The sequence below is a fragment of the Elaeis guineensis genome, chromosome 2 (genome assembly GCF_000442705.2).
Source record: "Elaeis guineensis isolate ETL-2024a chromosome 2, EG11, whole genome shotgun sequence".
In the NCBI taxonomy this organism is placed as follows: Eukaryota; Viridiplantae; Streptophyta; class Magnoliopsida; order Arecales; family Arecaceae; genus Elaeis; species Elaeis guineensis.
The window spans coordinates 125,913,648-125,937,040 of NC_025994.2; the positions used below are offsets into that span (position 1 = coordinate 125,913,648).

Genomic DNA, 23,393 nt, shown 5'->3' on the forward strand with positions numbered 1-23,393 from the left:
AATTTAGTAACTAGGGTAGCTAAGCAGAATGCCAACCAAATTTGATCGCTCCTTGCAAATGAAGAAAATTTAATGTATCAAAGCCTATCATTTTTTGGAAACATTCCACGCATGCCACATGCCACCATGCTTGCAGCAAAATTTGTCAATAAAAATAGGAAAACAAAATAATCCTAAGCAAATATTAGCTGGCTGTAATAATACAGATCTTCAGTCGTCGTTTAAGGCCATCAATATGATAATAAAAAAGAACTGGTCTGGCAAAATTTTTCCTTTGGAAGTTGAAGGATGGATCTCCGTGATTAGTCTTGCAGCCTACAAACCTATCCCTCTGAGCAAGTTCAGAATTTGAACAAATTTGGAAGTTGGAAGCCCCGAGCACAGGAATCCACCCTCAGGCCTGCACCCAAATTGAACAAGACTTCTTGTCAAACATCTAAACTCTCGTGAAATGATTGTTTCAGCGAAGTACAGGTGGTGATTAGAAACCGTGGTGCATCATTCAGTTAATATATGCCAAATTGTTAGAGCAAGATTGATACTTCACACAAGCTTGAGATGACAACCATCTAATATGGACAGATCTCTGTTCCAATTGACGACATGACGCAATTTAGGAACGTTCCGCATAATCATTGATACACCAACCTTTTCACATGTTCCCATCAGTTTCTCTCAGGAAAGATAGGGTTAGCGGATCAACTCAACCACCGGAAAGCATGCAGCGGGCAAACGAAGACCCCAAACGAACAATCATGCAGCTTTAAATATTCACAAACATGCCTTGGAAAATAACCATCGAAAAGGGGAGGGGTGGGGGGCACCGGTGTGCGGGGAGGGCGGCGCTGGAAAATCAACTATTGTTGGAGCTTTTGACAAATAGATTAAAAAAATGTGTTTACATCTGTTTATCCAGAGCTTAGTAAAAAAAAAAAAAAATGACCTTCCTCAGCTCTGAATACATAAAACTTAATTTAAATTACATCTGCAACGCTATGGCGTACCATAATTCAATTTTCAAGCAAATTCTCTTAGCCTCTTCTATTCTTGTTGCAAATTCATATACAGCCTCTAGTTACAGAGGCTGAACTCCTAAACTCATGCTGATGGCAGTCAGATGTAACAAGCCAAAAATGAATCTACAGAAGAAAACCAATACATCAGAGCTTTAAGATTCACACATTATCTGAAAATAGATATCAATGAATGAATGACAAAGGTTGACAATAAATACCACCATAAAATTCATATTTACTTGTCTGCAGATAAAACAGTGTAGACAAGTACTAGTAACACAATGGAGCTTGAAATGATGACTTCTGCAGTAACTTCCTAAGGTTTTTCTAAAAACTACAGTTAAGCCAACTACAGAATATATATATATTTTTTTTAAAAAAGGTGCTAGCAATATGCCACTCATGCATGAATGTCAATGATATTGACACTAAATTGCAAAGAATGATGTCTATTCATATTGACATAAACATCAGATTCACCAAGGAACTTCCATTTACAGGATAAAGCATCTGGAGTTCATGGCATTCATTGTGTATCCCATATTTGTAATGAATGGCTGCCGGTAGAACCAAAAGCATGATTTAAAAGACAATAAAATCTGTCATACAACTGTAAAAGCCGAGCCTATCATCAAGAGCTGAGGCAAATATGGATACTTGCTAAGCAAAATGTACTAAATCTGGGAAAGAGCAATATCGGGCATGAATTGCCGCATTAGAAGGGCTGCAAATAAACCAAGCCAATCATGAACAGCTTAGGATTGGCTAGACTATTGGGTTGTTCAATCAGTAAACGAGTGATGCTCAAATCCACTTGTAGGCTCCACTGGTAAACAAGTCAAAAAATCAAGACTTAGCCAGCTTGTAAAAATAATTATAAGCTCAAGCTCAACTTGAGAGTTGGCTTGTATATGGAACTTACAAACCAAGCATGAATAGCAATGGCTGAACCATCTCTCACTCAAGCCGAGCTTGACCAGTTGCTCGTATGACCAAACCAAGCCTAGACAACCCAAACCTCTTATGATAGATTTTCCATCTAAGGCTTGTTTGGATATTTCGGCAGGACTATCTTATAGAAATCAGGCCTATAGGCCCACGTAGCCCGGCATCTTATAAAGGCCCACCAAAGTCCCAACCTAATCCCAACCTGCAGACCTATTTGTCTCCAGGGGGAAAAAAGACCTATGAAGTTTTTTTTTCCTTCACATAGAATTCAGGCTATTGAACTGTTGGGTTGGTATGAGCCCTTGCTCAAATGGGCTTCCTAGTTTGTGAATCCGGCGGGAAATTCAGGCCAAATCTTGCAGTATTATCCAAACAGGCCCTTAATGTCTCATAATGTTAGCTCTTCATGGACATCATCACAGACTAATAGAATGATGCATTTTATATATTCTAGGGAGCTTTCCATATGATACAAGGATTACTTCAGAACCTACATTGATTCTTGAATACTGCTTCTTTTGTCTATGTATTTCTATTTTACCTTACATTACTCTCATAATTTTTCTCTCTCAAAACTTTTATACATTTTTCCCTGAAAAAAAATTGCTAAATTATGTGATCATTTTTTGTCACAACATTCATACTTCAACATCCATTGGAAACAAGTAAGCATGCTATGAAAAGACATATGACACATAAGGTATGCTATGAAAAGACATATAGCACATAAGCTTTCAGAAAAGACATTTAGCGTGTGTGATTTAACATGCGTATGTAGGAATTCTTGATGTATGTTAGAGTGATATCATGGCTTATGTGCAAGCACTAACTTCAGAAAGAAAGAAAGAAAGAACAAAAAATTTTCAAACTATAACCAGCATTTGAATCAACTGCATCACATCATGTTTTGTATCACCCATCTCTGTAATGAACAATACGGACAATGCATGCTATGACTAAAATTTTGCAGGTTCTTTGCTAGCAGACTTGCAGAAGATGGTCAACTTTTAATGTCTAACAAGTCCTTGCAGGTAGGACGACTTTAAGAATATGTGAATTTAAGCTTCCTTCACTAGACCACAGAAGACATATGCTAATGCTAGAATGAAGACCAATAGCAACTGTAAACGATTTGTTCCAGCTTTAAGTTACGGAGGAAAAAAATTGAGCATCCAAATTAGCCTCATTCATTCAGCTTGCTGAAAAAGATCTTTGATATGAATCTAAAGGAGGCTCAATGCTAAATTTATCATGCAACTCTTTCACCAATACAACTCTATCTTGCCAATTAAATCGATGCATAAAGGAACTTTTACTGAAATTTAAATAGTCACACATCCGAATATTGTAAAAAATTCTCCTGCTGAAGAAGTCTATTCTAATTTGACCACTACTAACTTCTGCCCCAACTAACGAAAGGAAAGAAAAACAAAAATCTACTTTAACGAAGCCCAATAAGAAGCAATAAGACTTCAAAGAAAGACATCACTAACAAACAATGTTAAAGGAAGACTAGAGAAGGCATATAAGATCTCAGATTTGAGTTTCAGACTGAGGAGATGACAATCAATTTTGAGCTTCCTTGAATTTACCCTCATCAAAAGTAAATTTCAAAATGTCAGAACTGATTCCAGCAGATAACATTATCATGTCTATTAGTTTTAGTATTTTCAAATACATAGGTTGTATTTACACCAAAAGGCATCACTCAAATAGTAAGAAAAGCAATTATTCACTGCAGTAGTGCCTAAAAATCTTTTTCTAGAAAGTAGAAGGTTATTACCATAAGTGATGAAAATTAAATCTTGGCTGAGCTTCAACCCAAATATTTGTTGGAATCATAACTCTGGTTAGTTAATGGCTTGAAGACAAAGTTGGAGAATAATACTTCATTAGCTTCAATTAGACTTGTGAACTTTCTTAGAAGAAACCAACTCTTTAGAAAAGCATCCCATCCCAGTATCAGGAAAAGGTTAGTTAACTTGTCCCTAAAAGAATCCCTTAACTTCATAATAACGACAACAATGCAAGATATAAAACTCGGATCAACATGGAACTCTACATAAAAAGGCACCTAAACCACTTGTAAGTGCCATCTCTATAACAGTAGGACTCCACCAACTCAACCAAATACTAGAAAGGGACTTCTCGATCAAAAATGGAACTCAGTCACTCAGAATACAACTCTGTAGTCAGTCTCAACCTTCCTTATTCCCAAGTTATAGGAGTGCAGATTAGCTCAAGCACCTGACTTAAACTGCTAAAAAAGGGGCATCCCAATGCACAAAGCTCCCTCCAATGTAGGGTCTAGGGAGGGTTAAATGCATGCAGTCTAAACCCCACAAGCGGAGAGGCCATTTCCATGTTTTGAACCCGTAACATCCAGGTAAGAATAGTGCAACCTTACCATTGCACCAGGAACAAAAATAGGATATACGAGGATTGTAATCAGCAGATAAAAGGAACTTGGAGCCAGCCTGAGAACTTGGAAATAGTTGAAAGACTCAAACCCCCTAGACAAGTAGTCCTTGACAACTCAATATCTCAGATCTTCAATCAGCTTCAATTGACTTGTGAATTTTTTTAGAAGAAAAAGCACCTCTTTAGAAAGGGTCCCTTCCTAGTTCCAGTGAGAGGTTAGTTTTGTCCCTTACGCCTTGGTTGGGAGTTTGGGGAAGAAAAGAAAAGAAAAAAAATATTAGTAAGAAGAAAAAAAAAGAAGAAAGAAAGTAAGTATATCTCTTTCCTCTTGATTAGGAGTTTTAAGAAAGAAAAGAAAGTAATTTCTTTCCTTCTTGATTGGAAGCAAAAAAAAAAAAAGGAAAAGAAAGAAAATATTACAAACTTCTTTTACTATTATACCCTTAAAAGGAACCCAACAAACTCAAGAAAGGAACCAAGAAAAGATCTTAATTTTTTAATTTTTTCTATCTTTTCTTTTGTTTTCGTTGATTTTTTCCATCCACGGAAGTCTCAATCGGATGGGAGACTTAAGTGGAATGCTTGAAATAAATCTTAAGATTGAAATGTAATATTAATTTTGTTCTTTATCATTAAAGGGGTAAGATGAAAATTATAAAAGATTCACTAACTCTCCATTCCTTTCTCTTCAATTCCGCTCGATTTTGGAGGAGAAAAAGATAGTGGATTTGAGAGGATTTATATTCTCTCCGTTTCTCTCCTTTTCTTTCCATTTCTTTCATAAAAAAACTCCCAACCAAGAGAAAGGAGTAACTTTCTCTCCCATTCTTTTCTTTTCTCTCCTATTATGCTCTCCCAACCAAGGCGTTAAAGATTCCCTTTAAGAAATTAAAACAACCACAATGCAAGACACAAAATTTGGATGAATATGGAAATCTAAATAAAAAGGCATATAAACCATTTATAAGCACCATCTCTGCAAACTTAGGACTCCATTAACTCAACCTAATACCAGAAAGGGACTTCTTGATCAAAATGGAGCACTGCATCATTCTTAATACAATTACAGGGCCACTATCAGCCCTCCCTATTCCCAAGTTAGAGGAGAGCAGAGTAGCTCAGACGCCTGAATTAAACTGCAGAAGAACGAAAATAAGAGACACAAGGACCGTGATTGGCAGAAAAAAAAGAACATGAAGTCAGTCTGAGAACTTGGAAATAGTTTCAGGACTCAAAACTCCCAAGACAAATTAGGACCAACTGATATAAGAAATTCCTGCATCTGCAGGAACATGATGAAGGGTCTACACCTGTTTCGTTTGTTTTATCATTATGATGTCAAAGAATATTTCTAATATGTCTCCCAAACACATTGCTTATACCAGCAAGCGAAAGAAACAGAAGAAAAAACAACAAAACAGTTCATGCCTAGTAAATTAACAACCTACTATTAGATGTATTAATAACAACTACACATCTAGATTATGGAACGTGAGAATGGCTAGGGAAAGCAACCATCCGCAGTTCCGTTCAATCGAATAAGACATCTTCAATCTTCTATGTAGCTGGCTTATTTACTTAGACTAACAACGTAAGGTACACTCCAAACAGAGCATTTAAAAAATTTAAAGAAAGAATCTTATGGTACTAATACTTGTTAAAGCACCAGAGCAAGCGAGGTTGAAGCGATCTTACCTCACCCACTCAAGTTCTCCGCAGAAACATCAATCTCATCATCCCCGTCCCCATCATCTTCACTCCCCTCCTCCTCCTCCTCTTCCTCCACCCCCTCTTCCGCCCTTATATTTGCAATCTCTGCCTGTGCCCTCTCCAAAATCTTCCTCTTATGCATCTCCAAATCCCTCTGGAAGTCCTTCCTCATCCTCTCCAGCTCCGCCATTTGCTGCCGCTTTTTGCTCTCCATCTTCGCATATATATCCCCAAACTTTTGAATGGAATCAGCCAGCATTCTGAACGAAGAATCCGTGCTCCCCATCGAAACCTTCTCCCTCGTCGGCGGCGGAAGCCCATCGGACTCATCATCCTCCTCCTCGTTCCCATCCTCCTCCGATCCAGTGTCTCCGGGGCTGTCCCTCATCTCATCATTACCATTCGAGCGGTTCAGATACACACTGGAGCTCGCAAAGACGTACGCCCCTGCATCAACCCCGCACGGCAGCCGCGGCGCTTGCTGCTGACGCACCCCCGCCGGCGGCGGCGATGGTGACGACATCAATTCATCCATTTTCTTGAAATAAACCCACTTGCTGCTAGAACTCGCGTGCTTCGCCATCCTCACCTTCTCTTTCTTGTACTTCTTCTTCAGGGTATCGAGCCGGTTCCGGCACTGGGCGTCGGATAGTGTGGCACTGGAGGACTGAGAGACCTTCTTGGCGACCTCGCTCCACTCGTCGGATCGGAGGCTCTTTCGGCCGTTCTTGACATAGCGATCGCCCCAGGTGTCAAGGAGCACGAAGGTCGAGTCTTCAGACCAATCGGTGGGGGAGCTTTTCGCGGGAAACTTGCCCTCCGGCGTCACGACCGCGGGACGAGGTACGCGGGGGGCGAATTCGAAACCTAGGGAGAATTTCCCCACCTTCCTCCGCTTCCCGCGGCTTTCCGCCGAATCCTCCTCCTCCTCCTCGTCCCGGATCTGGCGATGTCTACCGCCACCGTCGTACTCGTCCTCATCATCATCGTGTTCGTCCATGGCTTCATCCATGTCGTTCTGCTCGTCTTCGTCGTCCTCATCGGCGTAGCGACGGTCGATCGGCGGAGGGAAGGAGGATTTCCGGGCAGCGGCAATCTTGGATCGATGGAGGGAGGAGGAGGAGGAGGAGGAAGAGGAGAAGGGGCGGCAGTGGGCCGAAAGGTAGGGATGATTGGGGAGATACCTCGCGTCGTCCTGGATGTCGTCCATCTCTCTCTTTCACTCCCTCGCGAGGAAGAAATGGGAGACTTTAGAAACCCTAGCGTTCGATCGGGGATGCCCTAATAAATTTGGGCTCCTGGAGTGCAATTTTGTGGTGGTCGGCGTTCCGGTGGACGGATGGGGGACTGCGGAGGAGAGATGAGATGACGATTGACGGGTGACGAGGAAGGGGATGACTCGCGCCCCGTGAATCGGCATGCGGACCGGGTCCGGATCGGAGTGCGGTCCATGTCGGTGGCTCGTTGGTCAAGTTGAACCCGGTTCCAAACCGAGTCCCGGAGACTGTGTGTCCGACATGGGCCGACGGAGAAAAAATTTATTGGATCACGCGATTAGGAAGGAAATAGACATTTAATGTTGCTTTTTTTTTCTAAATTTTTTAATAAAAATATTTTTTATTTTATTTTATTTAATTAAAATATTATAAATAATAATAAGATGATTTAATAATATTATGATATCTTATTGAAATTAATTAACATCTTATTGCATCCTATAGATAATTATTAAGATATCATAAAAAGCTATCAGTACGTCATAATAATATTATGATATCATTTGGGATCTTTATATCTTATATAGATAATTATCGAAATATCATAAAAAATAAACAGGATATCATAGTAATATTATAATATCTTGCAATCCTATGACATTCTGTTACATCATATAGATAATTACTAGATATTATAAAAATATAACAAGGCGTCATAATAATATTATGATATCTTGTTGCATTTCTATAGTAATCTATTACATCCTATAGACAATTATCGAGATATAAAGATGAAAATAATATGGATAATATTCATTCGGATCCATTTTTGTATCCAAATCAATCTGAATATAGATAGAAATTTGAGTATCCGACTAATATCCGTACCCGTATCTATATCAGTATAAGAAAATAGATATAGATATGGATAGACAACTATCTAATCTGTATCCAAATATCTGAATATACCTGTAATCCTATATAATTTTATATAGTACTTATTAATTTTTTAAAAAATATATCACCATATAAATATGCTATTAACTTGATTTATCATCTATTTAATAATATTTTTGATTCTGTAGTTATAAAATTTAATTATCCAATTTATATCTATAATTATATCTATACTTTTAATATCGAAATTGTATTCATATGTATTTAAAATAAATATGAATATAAATTTTTACATTCGAATAATATTCATATCTATATTTATATTTGTCAGATAAAATAAATACAGATATGAATTTTATAGTACCTGATTTATATATATCTGATTTGGTTTCAGCCCTATCAAGATATCATAAAAAACTAATATGATATCACAATAATATTATGTCATCCTGTTGCAATCTTATAAATTATGTTGTATCTTATAAATAATTATCGAAATATCATAAAAAACTAATCGGATATCATAATAATATTACAACATCCTATGACCATCCTATGATATCCTATTACATCCTATCGATAATTATCGAGATATCATATAAATCAACAGGATATCATAATAATATTATGATATTGATATTGCAATCCTATGATATCCTATTGCATTTTATAGATAATTATCGGGATATCATAAAAACTAACAGATCTATTTGCATCCTATGACATCCTATTGCATTCTAGAAAAAAGCAACAGGATGTGGAGCGCATTAGGAAAGAAAATTTTGGTTAGAAAAAAATCTGAGAAAAAAAAGTTGAACCGCATTAAATATATATCTACTTATTAATTACGTGACGTGGCACGATAAAGAATTACTTAAAAAATTAAGGGTAATTCTTTGTGGACTGCGTATGGTGTAGCAAAATTGATGTGGAGCGCATCATCCAATCACATGAAGCCATGTAACATAATTAATAATGAGACAGACATAAAATGTCGCTCAATTTTTTTCGTCATAATTTTTATTAGGATAAATTATGTTCGTAGTTTCTGAACTAAGTTGGATTTTTTTAAATAGTCCCTAAACTACAAAATCCTAAACTTTAATCCTTCAATTATTTGAACTCCTTTAATATTGTTCTCAGATACGATTCCGATCGTTTTCTCTCATCAAAAGTTTGATCTGACAAAATCTGATGCTTATGTGGAGTAAATTTTACTTGTATGGCTCAAATGAAAGTTAATGTGACTTATATTATTTAAAAATATTTGATGACATGGCAAGAAAAAAAACTATTCCCTTTGTTGCTCTTGCTTCTGCTTCCCTCCGCCCCATCCCTCCATGGCCACCTTCCCTCCGGCTCTGCCACTTTCCCCAACTTCAATCGCCAGGTCCACCTCGACCATGACCCCATTCGGCTCTCCGACTTTAGGTCCTCCACCTTCACCACTGCAGCCATGGCCGCCTGCTCCGCCGCCATCAATGTCCTGTTGCCTACCTCCACCTCCAATCTCAACTGCTGCCATCAATGTTCCCTTGCCGCCTGCTCCTCCTTCGCTATCTCCATCGCTGCTCAAAGCCCACGGAGAGCGACCCACTTCTAAGGCTGCAAATAGGTTGGGTTGATCCGTGACCCAACCCGACCCAACCCGGTTAGAGCCGACCCAAACCCATTTAAAAAACCCATGGAGCCGGGTCGAGTTCAAAAATTGGACCCGTTCCCTTTTTCGGGTCGGGTCTGGAATTTTTGAATTTGGACCCGATCCGATCCGTTGAGAGTTTAGGTTAATTTGGATCTTAAGATACATGATCCAACCCGATCCGATCCGATCCGAATCCAAATATAGGATCCAAACTTAGTTAGAGTGACTCGCCCAAATAGGAGTTTGGATTTGGACCAAAATTTTTCAAACCCTTCAGTTTTTTCCATCCAATTCCCAAATTAAAAATCTCCAAAACTAAAAAAATTTTCAAACCTTTCAGTTTTTTTATTCTAACTGTTGTAACATCTATAACAATCTGAGGAGGAAAGACTAAATGAATTTATGAAAACGGGCATCTCGATTAGTTCTTCTGACTTCTTGCTAGGCTCAATTTTCTAAACCTTCTGGTTTATGTTTACCATGCCATGGATACAAAAGTAAGAGGACTTCTTGAATTCCAACTTTGTTTTGTTGACTTTAAGAAATTTCAGAGTATGTTCTAATGTGCACAGATGTTGTATCATCCATGGTATATACAGTCTCATTTTTAACTATGTACAAATATTTCTCCTGTATGATATTTTAGATTGAGACAATTATATTATTATATAAAATATATATATATATATATATTTTACTTTTCTTCTTTTACGTGGACTTCTGGAATCTTGACTATTCTCAAAAATCACTTGTTTCCCTCTGCTATCCAATACAATTAATTATTAGAAGCTACAGTTGGAGGATTGGAGGGAAAAAAGAAAAGAGGCCTTTCTTAGTTGTCATCCAGTATTAGTATTCATTAATGGTAGATTTTAAATAAATTAAATCGGTGACCCAATCCGATCCGAATCAGATCCGAACTGGATCCATATGTCATGGATTGGGACTGGATTATATATGAAATCGATCCAATCCAAATGATCTAATGGGTCAATAAATTCGATCATAGCTTCGATCTGATTTGATTCGATTTTTTTTTAAAATAAATATAAATTTAATATTTAAATTTGATCAAAAAATTGTATCCGATCGGGATCACTTAGGATCCGATCCAATTCGATGTATTTACAGGTCTATCCATTTCATCGTCCTTATTGCTGCTCGAAGCCCGTGGAGAGCGATCCTTTCACTGTCGCCGTTGCTGATCGAACATGGTTCACTACGTACGGTGGTTCGTCACGAAAGTCTGAGACACCTGAAAGAAGGCCCACATCTATCTCGCACCTATGATGCCACTGTCCGTGCCCTCCATGGCCTCAAGGTAAAGATCAACTTCCCCCTCTGCCCTACCTCCCCCTGCCCTTTCTTTCTTCTTCTCCTCCACCGCCATCACCGACGTTGGATTTCCCTTCCACCACCACCACCATAACCCTGATTTTCCTCAGCTCTCGGTGTCCCGCTTATAAATATATCACTTATTATTCTCTTCTCAAATTGTCTTGTTCCGTTGTCCTTCTCCTCTCTACCTTCCGATTTCTTTCTCAACTTCTTTCCTTCATTCCACCCTCATCTATTTGAGGGCGTCTGTTTCTGCAACAAGGAGGAAAATACAAACTAAAAAACTCCCAGAACCCAATTATTCTCCGCGATTCCTTCAATTATTCGGTTATGGGGACAGATTTTTCCTTTTTTTTTTTGTTCCTAACTTGGCATTTTGGGCCGCCGCAGAAGATTCCAACCATAAAGAGAGATCCGTGTGTTGGTAGACGGGTGCCTCCCCTTTGCCTGCTGAACTCTATGATGGAAGAGGCGGAGATTAAAGAAGAGATCCTGATTCCGCCGGCGATCTCCTCCTCCGGCTCGACGTACCTTCTTCAGCCTCTGAGTCAGCCTTCACCGATGTAATTTAAGGAAAGATTCGCTGTCCCCTTCTCTTCCATACCCTCCATATACTTCAATTCGTTGTCTGGGAAAAGACAAAGGATCTGGAGAAGATGATGCTAGGGAGGACGAGGAGCCCGACCGCGGCAAAGGAATTCAGTCCCATGAAAAAATTTCTAGCGGCCGCGGCGGTGGCCGACGAGGTGCATCAATGGGAGGTCCGACACTGCGGGATGCTGTTCCAGAAGCGGGACCCCTGGTGCGGTTCTTGAGGCGGCGAAAAATCGGATCCGATGGGGTGATGGAGGGAGAAGGTGTCATCATTTTTTTTAAATATTTAAATTTAATATTTCATATAAATACCAAATTTTTATCGCAACATATTTTTGACGAGAAAAAATAATTAAAAAATATATTTGAGGACAACACTAAAAAAATTTAGATAATTAGAGGATTAAAATTTAAAATTTTATAATTTAGGGACCACTTAAAAAAATTCAAGTTAGTTTAGAGACTACAAATATAATTTATTTTTTTATTATAAAAATATCATTTTTTTTATAAAATAAAGAATGAATAGTATTATTATTTTTTGATATCTTATATATTTTTTTATAAATATTTATGATAATCTGAATAATATATATAGATGACTTGCTTTGACTTTATGACGTCCTGAACAATATATATGATTTTCTGATGTCTTGTATGACTTTCTGTGAACATATATGACATCCTGAACAATATATATGACTTTTTATGAATATATACATGATATCCTGAATAATATATATAGCTTCTTAATGCTTTATATGACTTTTTGTGAATATATATGACATTCTGAATAATATATATGACTTCCTAAGATTTTATATGACTTTCTGTCAATATATACGACTTCCTGAATAATATATATAACTTCCTATGTATTATATGATCTTCTGTTGGTTACAAGAAGTCATATAAGACATCAAAAAGTCATATATATATATATATATATATATTGTTCAAGATGTCAAATGTATTGACAGAAAGTCATATAAGATATTAAGAAGCTATATATATTATTCAGGATATCATATATATTCATAGGATGTCATATAAGACATTAGAAAGCTATATATATTATTTAAGAATAACGTATATTCATAGGAAGTCATATAAGATATTAGAAACTCATACATATTATTCAAAATATCGTGTATATTCACAAGAAGTCATATATATTGTTCATGATTTCATATATATTCATAGGAAGCCATACAAGACAACAGAAAGTCATATATATTGTTCAGGATATCATAAAGACACAGAAAATCATATATATTGTTCAAAATATTATATGTATTCATAAAAGATCATACTAGACATCATGAAGTAATAATATTATTCTTTCTTTATTCTATGGAGAGAATGATATTTTTCTAACTAAAAATTGGAGAAAATGAAGCTCAGCGGCATTCAATATTTATCTCATCATTAAGTATATTACGTACTCTAATATAATTAGATGGTACATTCTATGTCGATTTTATTATACTACACGTGGTGCATAAAGACTTTCTCAAAAATTAATAGCCGATTAATATCCCAGACCATGCAAAGAAAATGCCTCCAGGGTCCATCCTGGGCCCTCAAAACCGTGTTGAACCAGGCTTGGGCTTGACTCAGTCCAACCAGGCCTGGCCTATTTTTGGTCTCTCGAGATCACAACACAAGTTTGAGGACCGTAGTGTGCCACACTAACCATGTTACACATTTTTTTTGACACAAGCATTGTATTTTTCCTTTTGGGAGCATCTGGGTTCGGGGACAAAATGATTACGTTTGCGAAACAATTTTCAAAAACTAAGTATGAAAAAAGAATAGTTATTTCAAACAAAGTTCCTTATATCAGACATACTCTTAAGAAAAGCCGTCACACGTTATTCTGGGCGTAATGCCTTTGAATCCAAACCAATATGAGAACACACCTGTAGTGAGAATCTGTCTTATAATAAATATAAGGATTATACTAATTGAGCATGCGTTACAAATTGAAGTGCGTTTATTTTATTTCTCTTATCCAAAATAATGTGCGTTTATTAGTTCCTATACTGATAAAGTATCTGAAAGATACAACTAACTATTTAGGATCTGTTCGGTTGGGACATGTCAGATTATATAGTAATTTGATAATTTTTAAAAATTATTTATTTGAAAAAAATAATTATAAAAAAATAATTTTTATTATATTTGATTGATGAAAAAATTATTCTGAAAAATGATATTAGAAAAAAAATTATTACATTTAATTAGAGATAAATCTATATAAGAATGTGATTAAATTTATAAATATACTATTAAATATAAAATATTTTTTTAATATAAAGATAACATTATCATCTCTAATTAGTTTTTATATAATGACTATAATCACATCGTCCTTTACATAATACCATCTCCATCTTAATTTTTTTACAAAAATTCTTTATCGAATGAATTTAGAAAGATATTAAAATAAATTTAATAATTATATATGCAGCTTTATTATGGATATTTTTGTCAAATATAGATTATTGCTATTTGAAAATTTATCAAATACTAATCCCCATAGTATTTATTTTATTTTCTTTCTTCGAAAAATAAACATAGAGCCTATCAACTTTTTTACCGTCTCTTTCTTTTTTTTTTTCATATCAAATATGATAATCTGATATGAAAATTATTTTTCCATACCAGATTACCCCCAACTAAACAGCCTCTTAAAGAATATAGAGGATCTATCATCAAAAAGGAGGAGGATTATTTAACCATGCCTATCATAGTCCTAATCTACAAGATTCAATATCATAGTCATAATATTTAAGATTGAATATGAGGATAAGACAATATATCCCCAAATGCCAAATGAATAAGCAAAATTAGAAAGCCATCTAGCAGTTAGATGCAAGAATCACCCAAAATACACTAAGGTAAGAGGTATCTCAAATTCATTTATTATCTAAATCATATAATAGAGCACTCTGCCAACCATAGTTGATTATTCCATATTCCAAGCTAACATCTTATTGTACTCTATCAATCATAGTTGATCATTCCATATTCCAAGCTACATCTTCATATATCTAATAGGCTCCGGAAGGATCCTCTGATGATTAAATTAGACGGGATATCAAAAACAATAAAAAAAAAAAGGAGTATAGTACAAAATAATATCATAGATCTTAAGCCTTTTTATAAACGAAGAATCTCTATTTTATAGGTGTTGACTCTCCATGTTTAAGTAAGTGACTACCTTTTGATTTTCTTTTCATAGATCAGCTCGGAAATAAAAATTCTATTGAAATTGATCTCCTAATAGTCTATTGGTCAACGATAGGTAGATTAATTTTAGACCACATCATAAGAGATATCTATACATAAATTTTTTGGATGTATGTACGTGTGTATATGTTTATGCGAGCAAGTAGGTATTTATGTTAGTTTGAAGGAGGGAGGATTGGATTAAACCTAAGGACGATAATTTTATGATTTAATCCATCAATTCGATCCATGAATGATCATCTTTAAATAGATTTGAATTTAACATAAACAGATTCGAATCATAAATAAGTGAATTCATTTAAATTTATTTATTAAATAGATTGGATTTGAGTTTGACCTTTAATCTATTTAATCTATTTTGAATCGTTTAACAATTGGACTGAATCATGACCAACTCTATTTAATATATTTAATCTATTTAAAATCTGTTTAAATTATTTTTGATATATTTAATCTAATTTATTTAATTAATTTATTTATCTATTTAATAAATAAATTATATGGATTAGATCGGATTATATGGATTAGATCCATTTATTCGATCCGCTTCCAATTGATCCAGCCCCGTTACCACCTCTAGTTAAACCTGTTTGAATGGCAGGATTCTCAGCCCGGTCCTCTGATTACTTGAATTCTCAGAAAACGATAGAATAGATAAAATAAACAAAAGTTAAGGTCCAACGGACAGGAATATTTTGAAATTTGCAAGGAATGGAGCCTGCTACAATTATGGCAGTGCCAGGGGTACCCTGATAAAATAACATCTAATTGGTGGGGTCAGGAATTGGTGCGCTGTGAGTATAGACTGACTTCACCAATCCCGCCTGTCCCTAAATCCTGATACAATCCACTTTACCATTCTTTATGACCGTCATCTTGCGTCGAAGCATGTGAGCCATAGGCAATTTGCCCCCTGAAGCCTAGACTAGGACCTAATTAGAACCTGATTAACAACCGATGTCCACCGTCCAAACCATGCACTTCCTTTGATAGAAAAGATCAGGCCCTTGGATCGGTATCTTTCTCTTTAGCTACGGTCCAAGAAACTCTGCTCGCTGAGGATGGACACGCGGCGGGCAGCATGTGCTCTGATCCCGCGTCGCTTGCCACTTTTAGGAGCGCAGACTGCGGAGAGAATATGGGCCGCTGGATTGATTTAAAGATTCGTGACTTCCAGGGGAAGCAACGGTTGCTTTCTGCAGCACGGAAAGCCATGAAAAGCGTGAGGCACGGAAAGCGACAAAAAGGAACGGTCTCTGGCTTTCCGGTGGTAACATAAAAGTAAACGGGGTTTCTACGGGCCGGTTTCAGCGGTGGTCACCTCATTTCCTAGGAATCGAATTAAAAAGAATCATAACAATATAATTTTTTAATATACCACATAAGAATGAATTTTTTAATATTATATATATATATATATTATTTAAATATTATAATCTATTTATGACTAATTCTAATAAATTTATACTGCAGTATTCTCTAGTCTACATATACTATGTGCTACGTCAGTCCTAGTATCACTTATAACAATTTAGGATTTTATTAAAAAAATTAATCGAAAAATATTATTTAAAATTTTTAATTTTATATAAATATTTAAAAAAAATTATTAAATAATTAATATCGGACTAAATATATGTCCATACGAATTCTCACACTAATTGATAATTGTTAACCACTAATTAATTTTTTTGATGATTACCATCATATGTAAAATGATATATACGTAAGTAATTGTTAGACAATTTTGACTTTGGAACCAAACGTATATTTGTGAACAGCGAATATATCATTACTTGATTATCAAGCTATGCCCTATAAAGCCCTGGAAAGTTCATCTTACTTGGATGAATCCTTTCATGAAGGAGCAAGGAGGGTTAGTTCATAAATTTAAAATATCTCATATAAATTTACTAAATATCTTATACATATTTATTAGACTACCGCTTATCTTACGTTTTCAAACAAAATTAACCAGGGACTCCTAAATATATATTATTTTGTGAAATAAATTATTTTATGCACAACTTACTAGCTAAAAATGTATAATATAAAATATCACCAAATCATAAATTTATTTTTATATTTTAAGAAATGTAATGCTAGAAAATCCCTTCAATATGATAGTGGCTAAACATGTTTTTAACTTTTAAACTATAATTCTAAAGTAGCGTTATAGTTTCTCCTTTAAAAGAGAAAATATTTACAGAATAGATAATTATCTAAAAAAAAAATCTTCAGACATATACTCCGTGATTCTTTCAAAAAGAGTACCTCATAGATTTTTTTTTTCACTTATGAAACAATAGATAGGACCTGGTAGAATTGTAATCAATCTAAAATTGGTTCCTCAATTTGAAATTTATAACTTAGCAACTAGATGGACATCCCACCCCCCCGCCCCGAAAAAAAAAAAGGATGGATGAGTTCTAAGAGTCATTTTTTGATAAGGTGATGTTATATTCAAATTGTGAATAGTGACTTTTAGAATCTATAAGATTAAATTCTGTCTCAAAACCAAATAATAACATAAATCTTTTGCCAATTATTTGATGCGAGAGATGCAAATAAATGCATCAGTTAGGAGGTGAAGCCCCATTGAATATTAGAGATTGTTGAGATATACCGACCGACTCCATCCGACCGACCGACTCCTCCCGACCGACCGCGGACGATACCGACAGCGACTATCGATTGCGCCCCGATCGGAACAGATCGGCCTAGCGGCCCCACGTCGTCTCCGATCGCTTGATGGGCCGACCCCCCGTCACCGACTTCCCATCAGATGGAACGCCGACGACTCACTATCGGTTTGGATGGCTGTCGTCCCACCTCTACAGGCCTTCCTAGATGCCGGATGAGCGGCGTGGGCTGCAGTCCCATCAAGAAAACGCCGCACGAACGTCAGGGGGCATTATCCTGTCAGGAAGCCTGGGGCGCTGTCCTGCTAAGGACGAGAATTAATTCCTAGGACCTGTCAACTTTGTCAACGGCATGACAACTTCCGACGATTTGACAACTCTCCAGTTGTCTACATCACCGACGGCGGGGCCGTACCACCTCCTACTATAAATCGGAGAAGGCAACAGTGCTACGGGGGGGCTTCGGGGAGAAAACGCTCAGGCTTGCTCTCTCTCTCTCCCCCTCTCTCACCGCAGAGCTCCTTGTCTCTATTTTACTGTTGCCCGGTCTCCTCTCTGACTTGACCGTCGGAGGGTCCCCACCGGAGCTGCCTCCGATCAGTGTGGACTTTCTTTTGCAGGCGCTCATTCTCGGCGATCAGACGATGAGGAGATTGACCGCAACAGAGATTAAGTGAAGGGTGGATGAAATCTAAATATAATGCATCAAGAAAGCAGCTTACCAACTTGGGCACATTCTAAACATCCAAGCATCATAATTGGAATAATAAGTAATATCAATGTTAACAAATTCACTACTCAAATAAAATTAGATCCTCCCTTTCTCTTACCCTAGACATGCTCTAATGCCAATCAAAATATTAATTGCTAGAACTATCTTGCTTCACACAAAAATTTTGACTAAAAGATACATTTGGTATGTAATTTTTCAACTACCAAGATCGGAAAACTCAGCTAGTCAGCTTGCAGCTCAACCATATTAAGTCAAACATTAACGTTAAAAACCAAGATGGTTTTGGGTAGCATTAAAAATCAATAAAATCAGATTGAATCAGTGAGTCAAAGAAATCAAGCAAGTAATAATCTTAATTTTTGCCCGTATAAGAGCGTAATTTGACCAAGTAAATCAGGCTATCACCGAACCAGATCAAACTATCATTGAGTTAGATGACGACAAGAACGTACATGATGAATAGAGACATTATCCATTGAGTCGAGAGATTAAAAAAAAAAATTTGCAATGAAAACAGAAATGATGATGATCCTTTGTGTATGCGAAATATTAGTGCAATGATGGGTGATACGAGATGAAAACTTTGGTGTTTTTATTTTTTATATTAATTTAAAATTTATATATTTTCTGGATAAAATAAGATAGATATGATTAATTTAAATAATTTAAAATATCTAATAATTTTTTTGATAATGCTACTCTTGCATGTGATTTGTATCCAGTTACCGCTATTCAATCCAAGCGACCTGTCAGCAGAGACGTGACGGGCAGCGTCATATTTTGGCGCATGGCCGTCAGGGGACTTCCATCACTACCTGGCGGCTGGGGCCCACCTGTCGTCATCTCTGTCGTTTTCTAGCTACTTTTTAACCCCCATCCTTCTCCCGGCCGATTCAAATAATGGAACCATTCTTTCGGTACCACTCTAAGCTAGTCCTCAAAAAACCAAAACTCTGTTGGATCAGAACCGTCCATTTCTTGCAATGCCCAACAAAAGTCCCCCAGGTGGATGGCTCTGAATAGCGATCTGTGTGGTCCTCCAGGTCCAGAACAATGGCGTCCTCACACCGTATCTTATGCATGTAGCTGTAATTAGATTATTAATTCTTCTGACAGTCATTAATACGATTAGGAGTGCTCCAGAAGCCACACTACCTCACTAATATTGATGCAAGAAAGCAACATACACCCAGAGGGAGAGAGAGCCGTGAACGCTTCAACATCAAATATATATATATCCATACATTCCAGGTCTCCGAAGGCTCTGTAAGCGCTTCTTGGAAGATAGAGGAGGAAAACAACAAGGTCTGATTTGATTTCCAGTTCATGTATGTCTTCCATATGCTTGTTGACTCTTTGTGTTGCATTTCATGGACTTCTGTCATCTGCTGTGAGTTGCCAAATTTAGCGTCGGACAGCCATTGAGAACAACTTCTTTTACCTTTGGTTTCTTCGATTTGGGACCTTTTTTGGGTACATTGCTTCAAGACGGATCATTTTGGTTTTGGGGCATTGATGCGAAGTGTTCTAAAAGCTAAATTAGTGCAGGAGTCAAGCTCTTTGGAGATTTGATGATCCAAAACGTAAATAGATATTTTTTGCCTTTAGCAAAGATTTCTTTTGCCCCCTAAGTTTACATAATTTTATTCCTCTTTTAATGCACTCGCTTTGTTTCCTAATTTGTAATGCTCACCCATGGATAGAGAGATCTGGGTGGCTTCCATTTCATTAATTGCTCCCTGCTTACATGCAGGATCCCCACGACCCATGCAGCTCCTCCAACTCTCACATGCATCTGAGAACCCGTCTGAAGCCCAGTGTTCTGGACAAAAATTTATAATCTAGACTTCATTTTGTTCTATAAGGTCTCATGGATTTTGTTGGCATGTGAAACATCCACAGAGTAATGTTATGTGGGTACTCTAAATTTTATTTATTAATAATGATTTGATTAGACAAGACCAAGTCTTGTGATGATGTGAAAATTTCAATATATAACTACTGATACTTTTCTAACCATTTTCATTTTCCATACAGTGTTCTTCTTCCTTTCTGATATATTTGCGTACCAATTAATGCCTTATATTAGACCTTGTATCCATAAATTAGCATTGTTCTTCCTTCACCAATTACCAATTTCCTTTATTATATTTTTGCCTCCTTAATTCTGGCCAAGCTTCTTTGATTCTAGCATATTTCTATGCTGTATTTCTTTCAGGAATTTAGTTTGTTTTGCTGGGTGGAGGAGGGCTGAGAAGCAATGCTTGGGAAGAGCAGCAGGAATATTCAGAAAGACCAGAACAAAGCCTCCTTGTTCCCCTTGTCTAATACTCTGGCGCAAAAGACCCGGAGTGCGTCAATTATTGGAGTCTCCGATCTATATGCAAGGTTGAACACCATGGGATTGTTTGATTTGGATTCATCCAGTAGTCCTACATCTCCTTTAGACCGCAAGCTCTTCTCAAATCCTGGAGGCCCTTCTGTTAGCTCCCCTGGATCACCAGTTCATGATGGACTTCCAAAGAACACAAATCCCAACAAGGTTGGGCTTGGCTTGGTAGATTCTCTCACCGATGAGGTCATGCCCCTCGGACAGGTTTTAAGGTTTTCCGAGAGTAGGAAAGTAGTATTGGGATCAAAGATGGGGATTCAAATCCCAGGTCCCAAGGCCCATTTGGATGTTTTGTCACATAATCCTTCTGAAAACCATAGGAGTTCTCGGCAAACACCTACTGATTGCTTCCATATCAGATTTGGACAGCCAAAGACACAGCTAGCATCCAAGATAGCTGGAGTGCAGAGTGAGGATGATGGTAATCTTGATGGGAATAATCACAAGTTTGACATTGAAATTTCTGAATCAGAGACGAAGAATTCAACATCAGATTCTCCGACTATATCTAATGATTCTTCTTATGAATTCATCGGTTCTCTCTCTATCAGCGATATCGAACGATCTGAAAATTACACCTGCATTATTTCGCATGGTCCGAACCCGCGAACAACTCATATCTTTGGGGACTGCATATTGGAGAGCCACAAGGATCAGTCGCCTGATGGCAAGCATAAGGACAAGGGAGATAGGGGAGAGTCTTCCTGGGAGGTTAAGCCTTCTGAAGAAGTACCACTGCATTCCAGTACTGATTTTTTGAGCTACTGTTATTCATGTAAAAAGAAACTGAAAGAAGAGGATGATATTTACATATACAGGTAAATCCTCCTGAGATTTCTAATTTTTTGTTTGCATGTCGTCTCTTTCAGAGATTACGACCTCTTTCTCTGCATGCAATTAAATGTGTGGTATTCTTATAAAATCTGTGTGGTGCTAAATTTCTCGTCTTTACATGCATTACAGAGGTGAGAAAGCTTTTTGCAGCTGCGAATGCCGAGCTCGAGAGATTCTAACTGAAGACAAGATCGACAAGCATATGACAGATTCTTCTGATTCTCCTGGTTCATCCTTTCACGAGGACATCTTCATGGAGGATGATTGCCACTATATGGGCTGGAGGATTGCTTGTCCATTCCCACCGGTCACCGAATGAGGAAAGCGGTCAAATAAACAATTTGATCGAGCTTTATATCTGAATTGATGTATATCTCTTCTGAGATTCAGATCATACGTTTAAAAATGGATATGCTCTACTTTTAATTGTATAATATAATGCTCTGTTGCATGTTTGCTAGTTCCTGTCTTTTTGGCTGCACTGAAATACATTGAAAGGAGTAATTTTGCTTCATCCAAGGGTAAAGAAACATCTGTGAACATTGATAGCATTTTTGACCTTGCCTTCGTGGTGCATGACATGATTTTAGCCTACATTTACATTTTTGAGATTTATTCTCTACTTCAAATTATAGAGTGAATACAAAAGACTCCTGAGGTTAAGTGTAAATTACAGTAATACTTAGTAGTTCGAAAATCTACAGTTACACCCTTGAGATTTCCTTTTTACCCTTGAGATTTACTTTTACCCTTGAGTTAAACCTATACCATTAGATGGGCCTTTAGTCCTAAATGGGATCCAAATACCACATCAGAATAAATTTGTAAAATGATTAAAACAATCTTGAAAAACCAAATGACAAAAATGAAGTTGGAAATACTCTCCATTTATCCCCTTCTCTAATAATTGATCTCCTCTCTCTTCTTACCTAAATGCATTCTTCTCCTATGTGAAGATTGGCCTCCTACTCTTACGCACCTCGGCTCTCTAATTGTCATTTGCCATCAGCATCCTCTTGAGCCTCCTTCCATATTCTTCCCTCCCACTTGAAACTTGCTTTGCCCTCTCCCTTCTTAGGCCCCCCCTTCTCCATGTGATCCCAAGCAGGCCTATCGAAGCCCTAGATCGGCTCTTTTTATCGAAACTTTAGCTTTGCACCCTACACCAGAACCCTAGACCTACTCGCTAGCGACCAAATTGATATCCCCACTAGTGTAATGGCTCTGAGAGGGATGTATTCAATCCATCTCCTCAACTACTCCAATCACATTGCCATCAACTAGCTCGAGTACACCAATGCGTATCTTGAATATATCTTGTTTCTTGGCACTCCAAATGGTGACACCATGTAGCACATCACATCCCACATCACGAAGGTGCTTGCCTATTGTGTCCTTTTCTCTTGGCTGAGCCTCTACTATATCCCTCGCCTCCCGATGGTTCTCCGACATTGCCTAACGCCCTCCTTGCCCATCGCCACTTCTTCAAACTTTGCCCCTTCATCCACCTCACCTTCTCAACTCCAACCAAGTCATCCTCGAGGTGATGGAGGGGGGGTAGGTGGTCCATGTCATCGATCTCGACAGCACTGTCAGCACCACCCTTTGCACCTGTCCTGAGGGCCTACCCCATCTCTACCTCGCCATCATCAATGACCACAAGGAATTTCTCAATCTTACAGCACTGTACCTCTTCGAGGAGGTTAAACATCTCCACATCCCCTTCCAATTCCACCCTATCATCTCCCACCTTG

General features: G+C 37.3%; 2 protein-coding genes across 7 annotated transcripts; one reads left to right on the forward strand and one right to left on the reverse strand.

Moving 5' to 3' along the window:
* Positions 1 to 59: 59 nt before the first annotated feature.
* On the reverse strand, positions 60 to 7,638 carry LOC105034567 (uncharacterized). 2 transcript variants are annotated; one of them, XM_019853656.3, is made up of 2 exons: positions 6,081 to 7,638; positions 60 to 400 (listed from the first exon to the last, which is right to left on the reverse strand). In XM_019853656.3, exon 1 carries the CDS (start codon positions 7,303 to 7,305, stop codon positions 6,082 to 6,084), a length of 1,224 nt encoding a protein of 407 aa, XP_019709215.1. In that variant the 5' UTR covers positions 7,306 to 7,638; the 3' UTR covers positions 60 to 400; position 6,081. The 2 variants fall into 2 exon arrangements, with proteins under 2 accessions (XP_019709215.1, XP_010911328.1); XM_010913026.4 differs by lacking the exon at positions 60 to 400 and adding an exon at positions 847 to 1,139 and having other exon boundaries at positions 6,081 to 7,634.
* An 11,883-nt stretch (positions 7,639 to 19,521) lies between these two features.
* Positions 19,522 to 22,178, forward strand: LOC105038376 (FCS-Like Zinc finger 10). 5 transcript variants are annotated; one of them, XM_073251008.1, is made up of 4 exons: positions 19,773 to 19,996; positions 20,167 to 20,326; positions 20,632 to 21,623; positions 21,769 to 22,178. In XM_073251008.1, the coding sequence occupies exons 3-4, from the start codon at positions 20,674 to 20,676 to the stop codon at positions 21,956 to 21,958; spliced, it is 1,140 nt and encodes a 379-aa protein (XP_073107109.1). In that variant the 5' UTR covers positions 19,773 to 19,996; positions 20,167 to 20,326; positions 20,632 to 20,673; the 3' UTR covers positions 21,959 to 22,178. The 5 variants fall into 5 exon arrangements, with proteins under 5 accessions (XP_010913555.1, XP_010912830.1, XP_073107109.1 ...); XM_010915253.4 differs by lacking the exons at positions 19,773 to 19,996; positions 20,167 to 20,326 and adding an exon at positions 19,522 to 19,741; XM_010914528.3 differs by lacking the exons at positions 19,773 to 19,996; positions 20,167 to 20,326 and adding an exon at positions 19,525 to 19,718.
* The last annotated feature ends 1,215 nt before the right edge of the window (positions 22,179 to 23,393 follow it).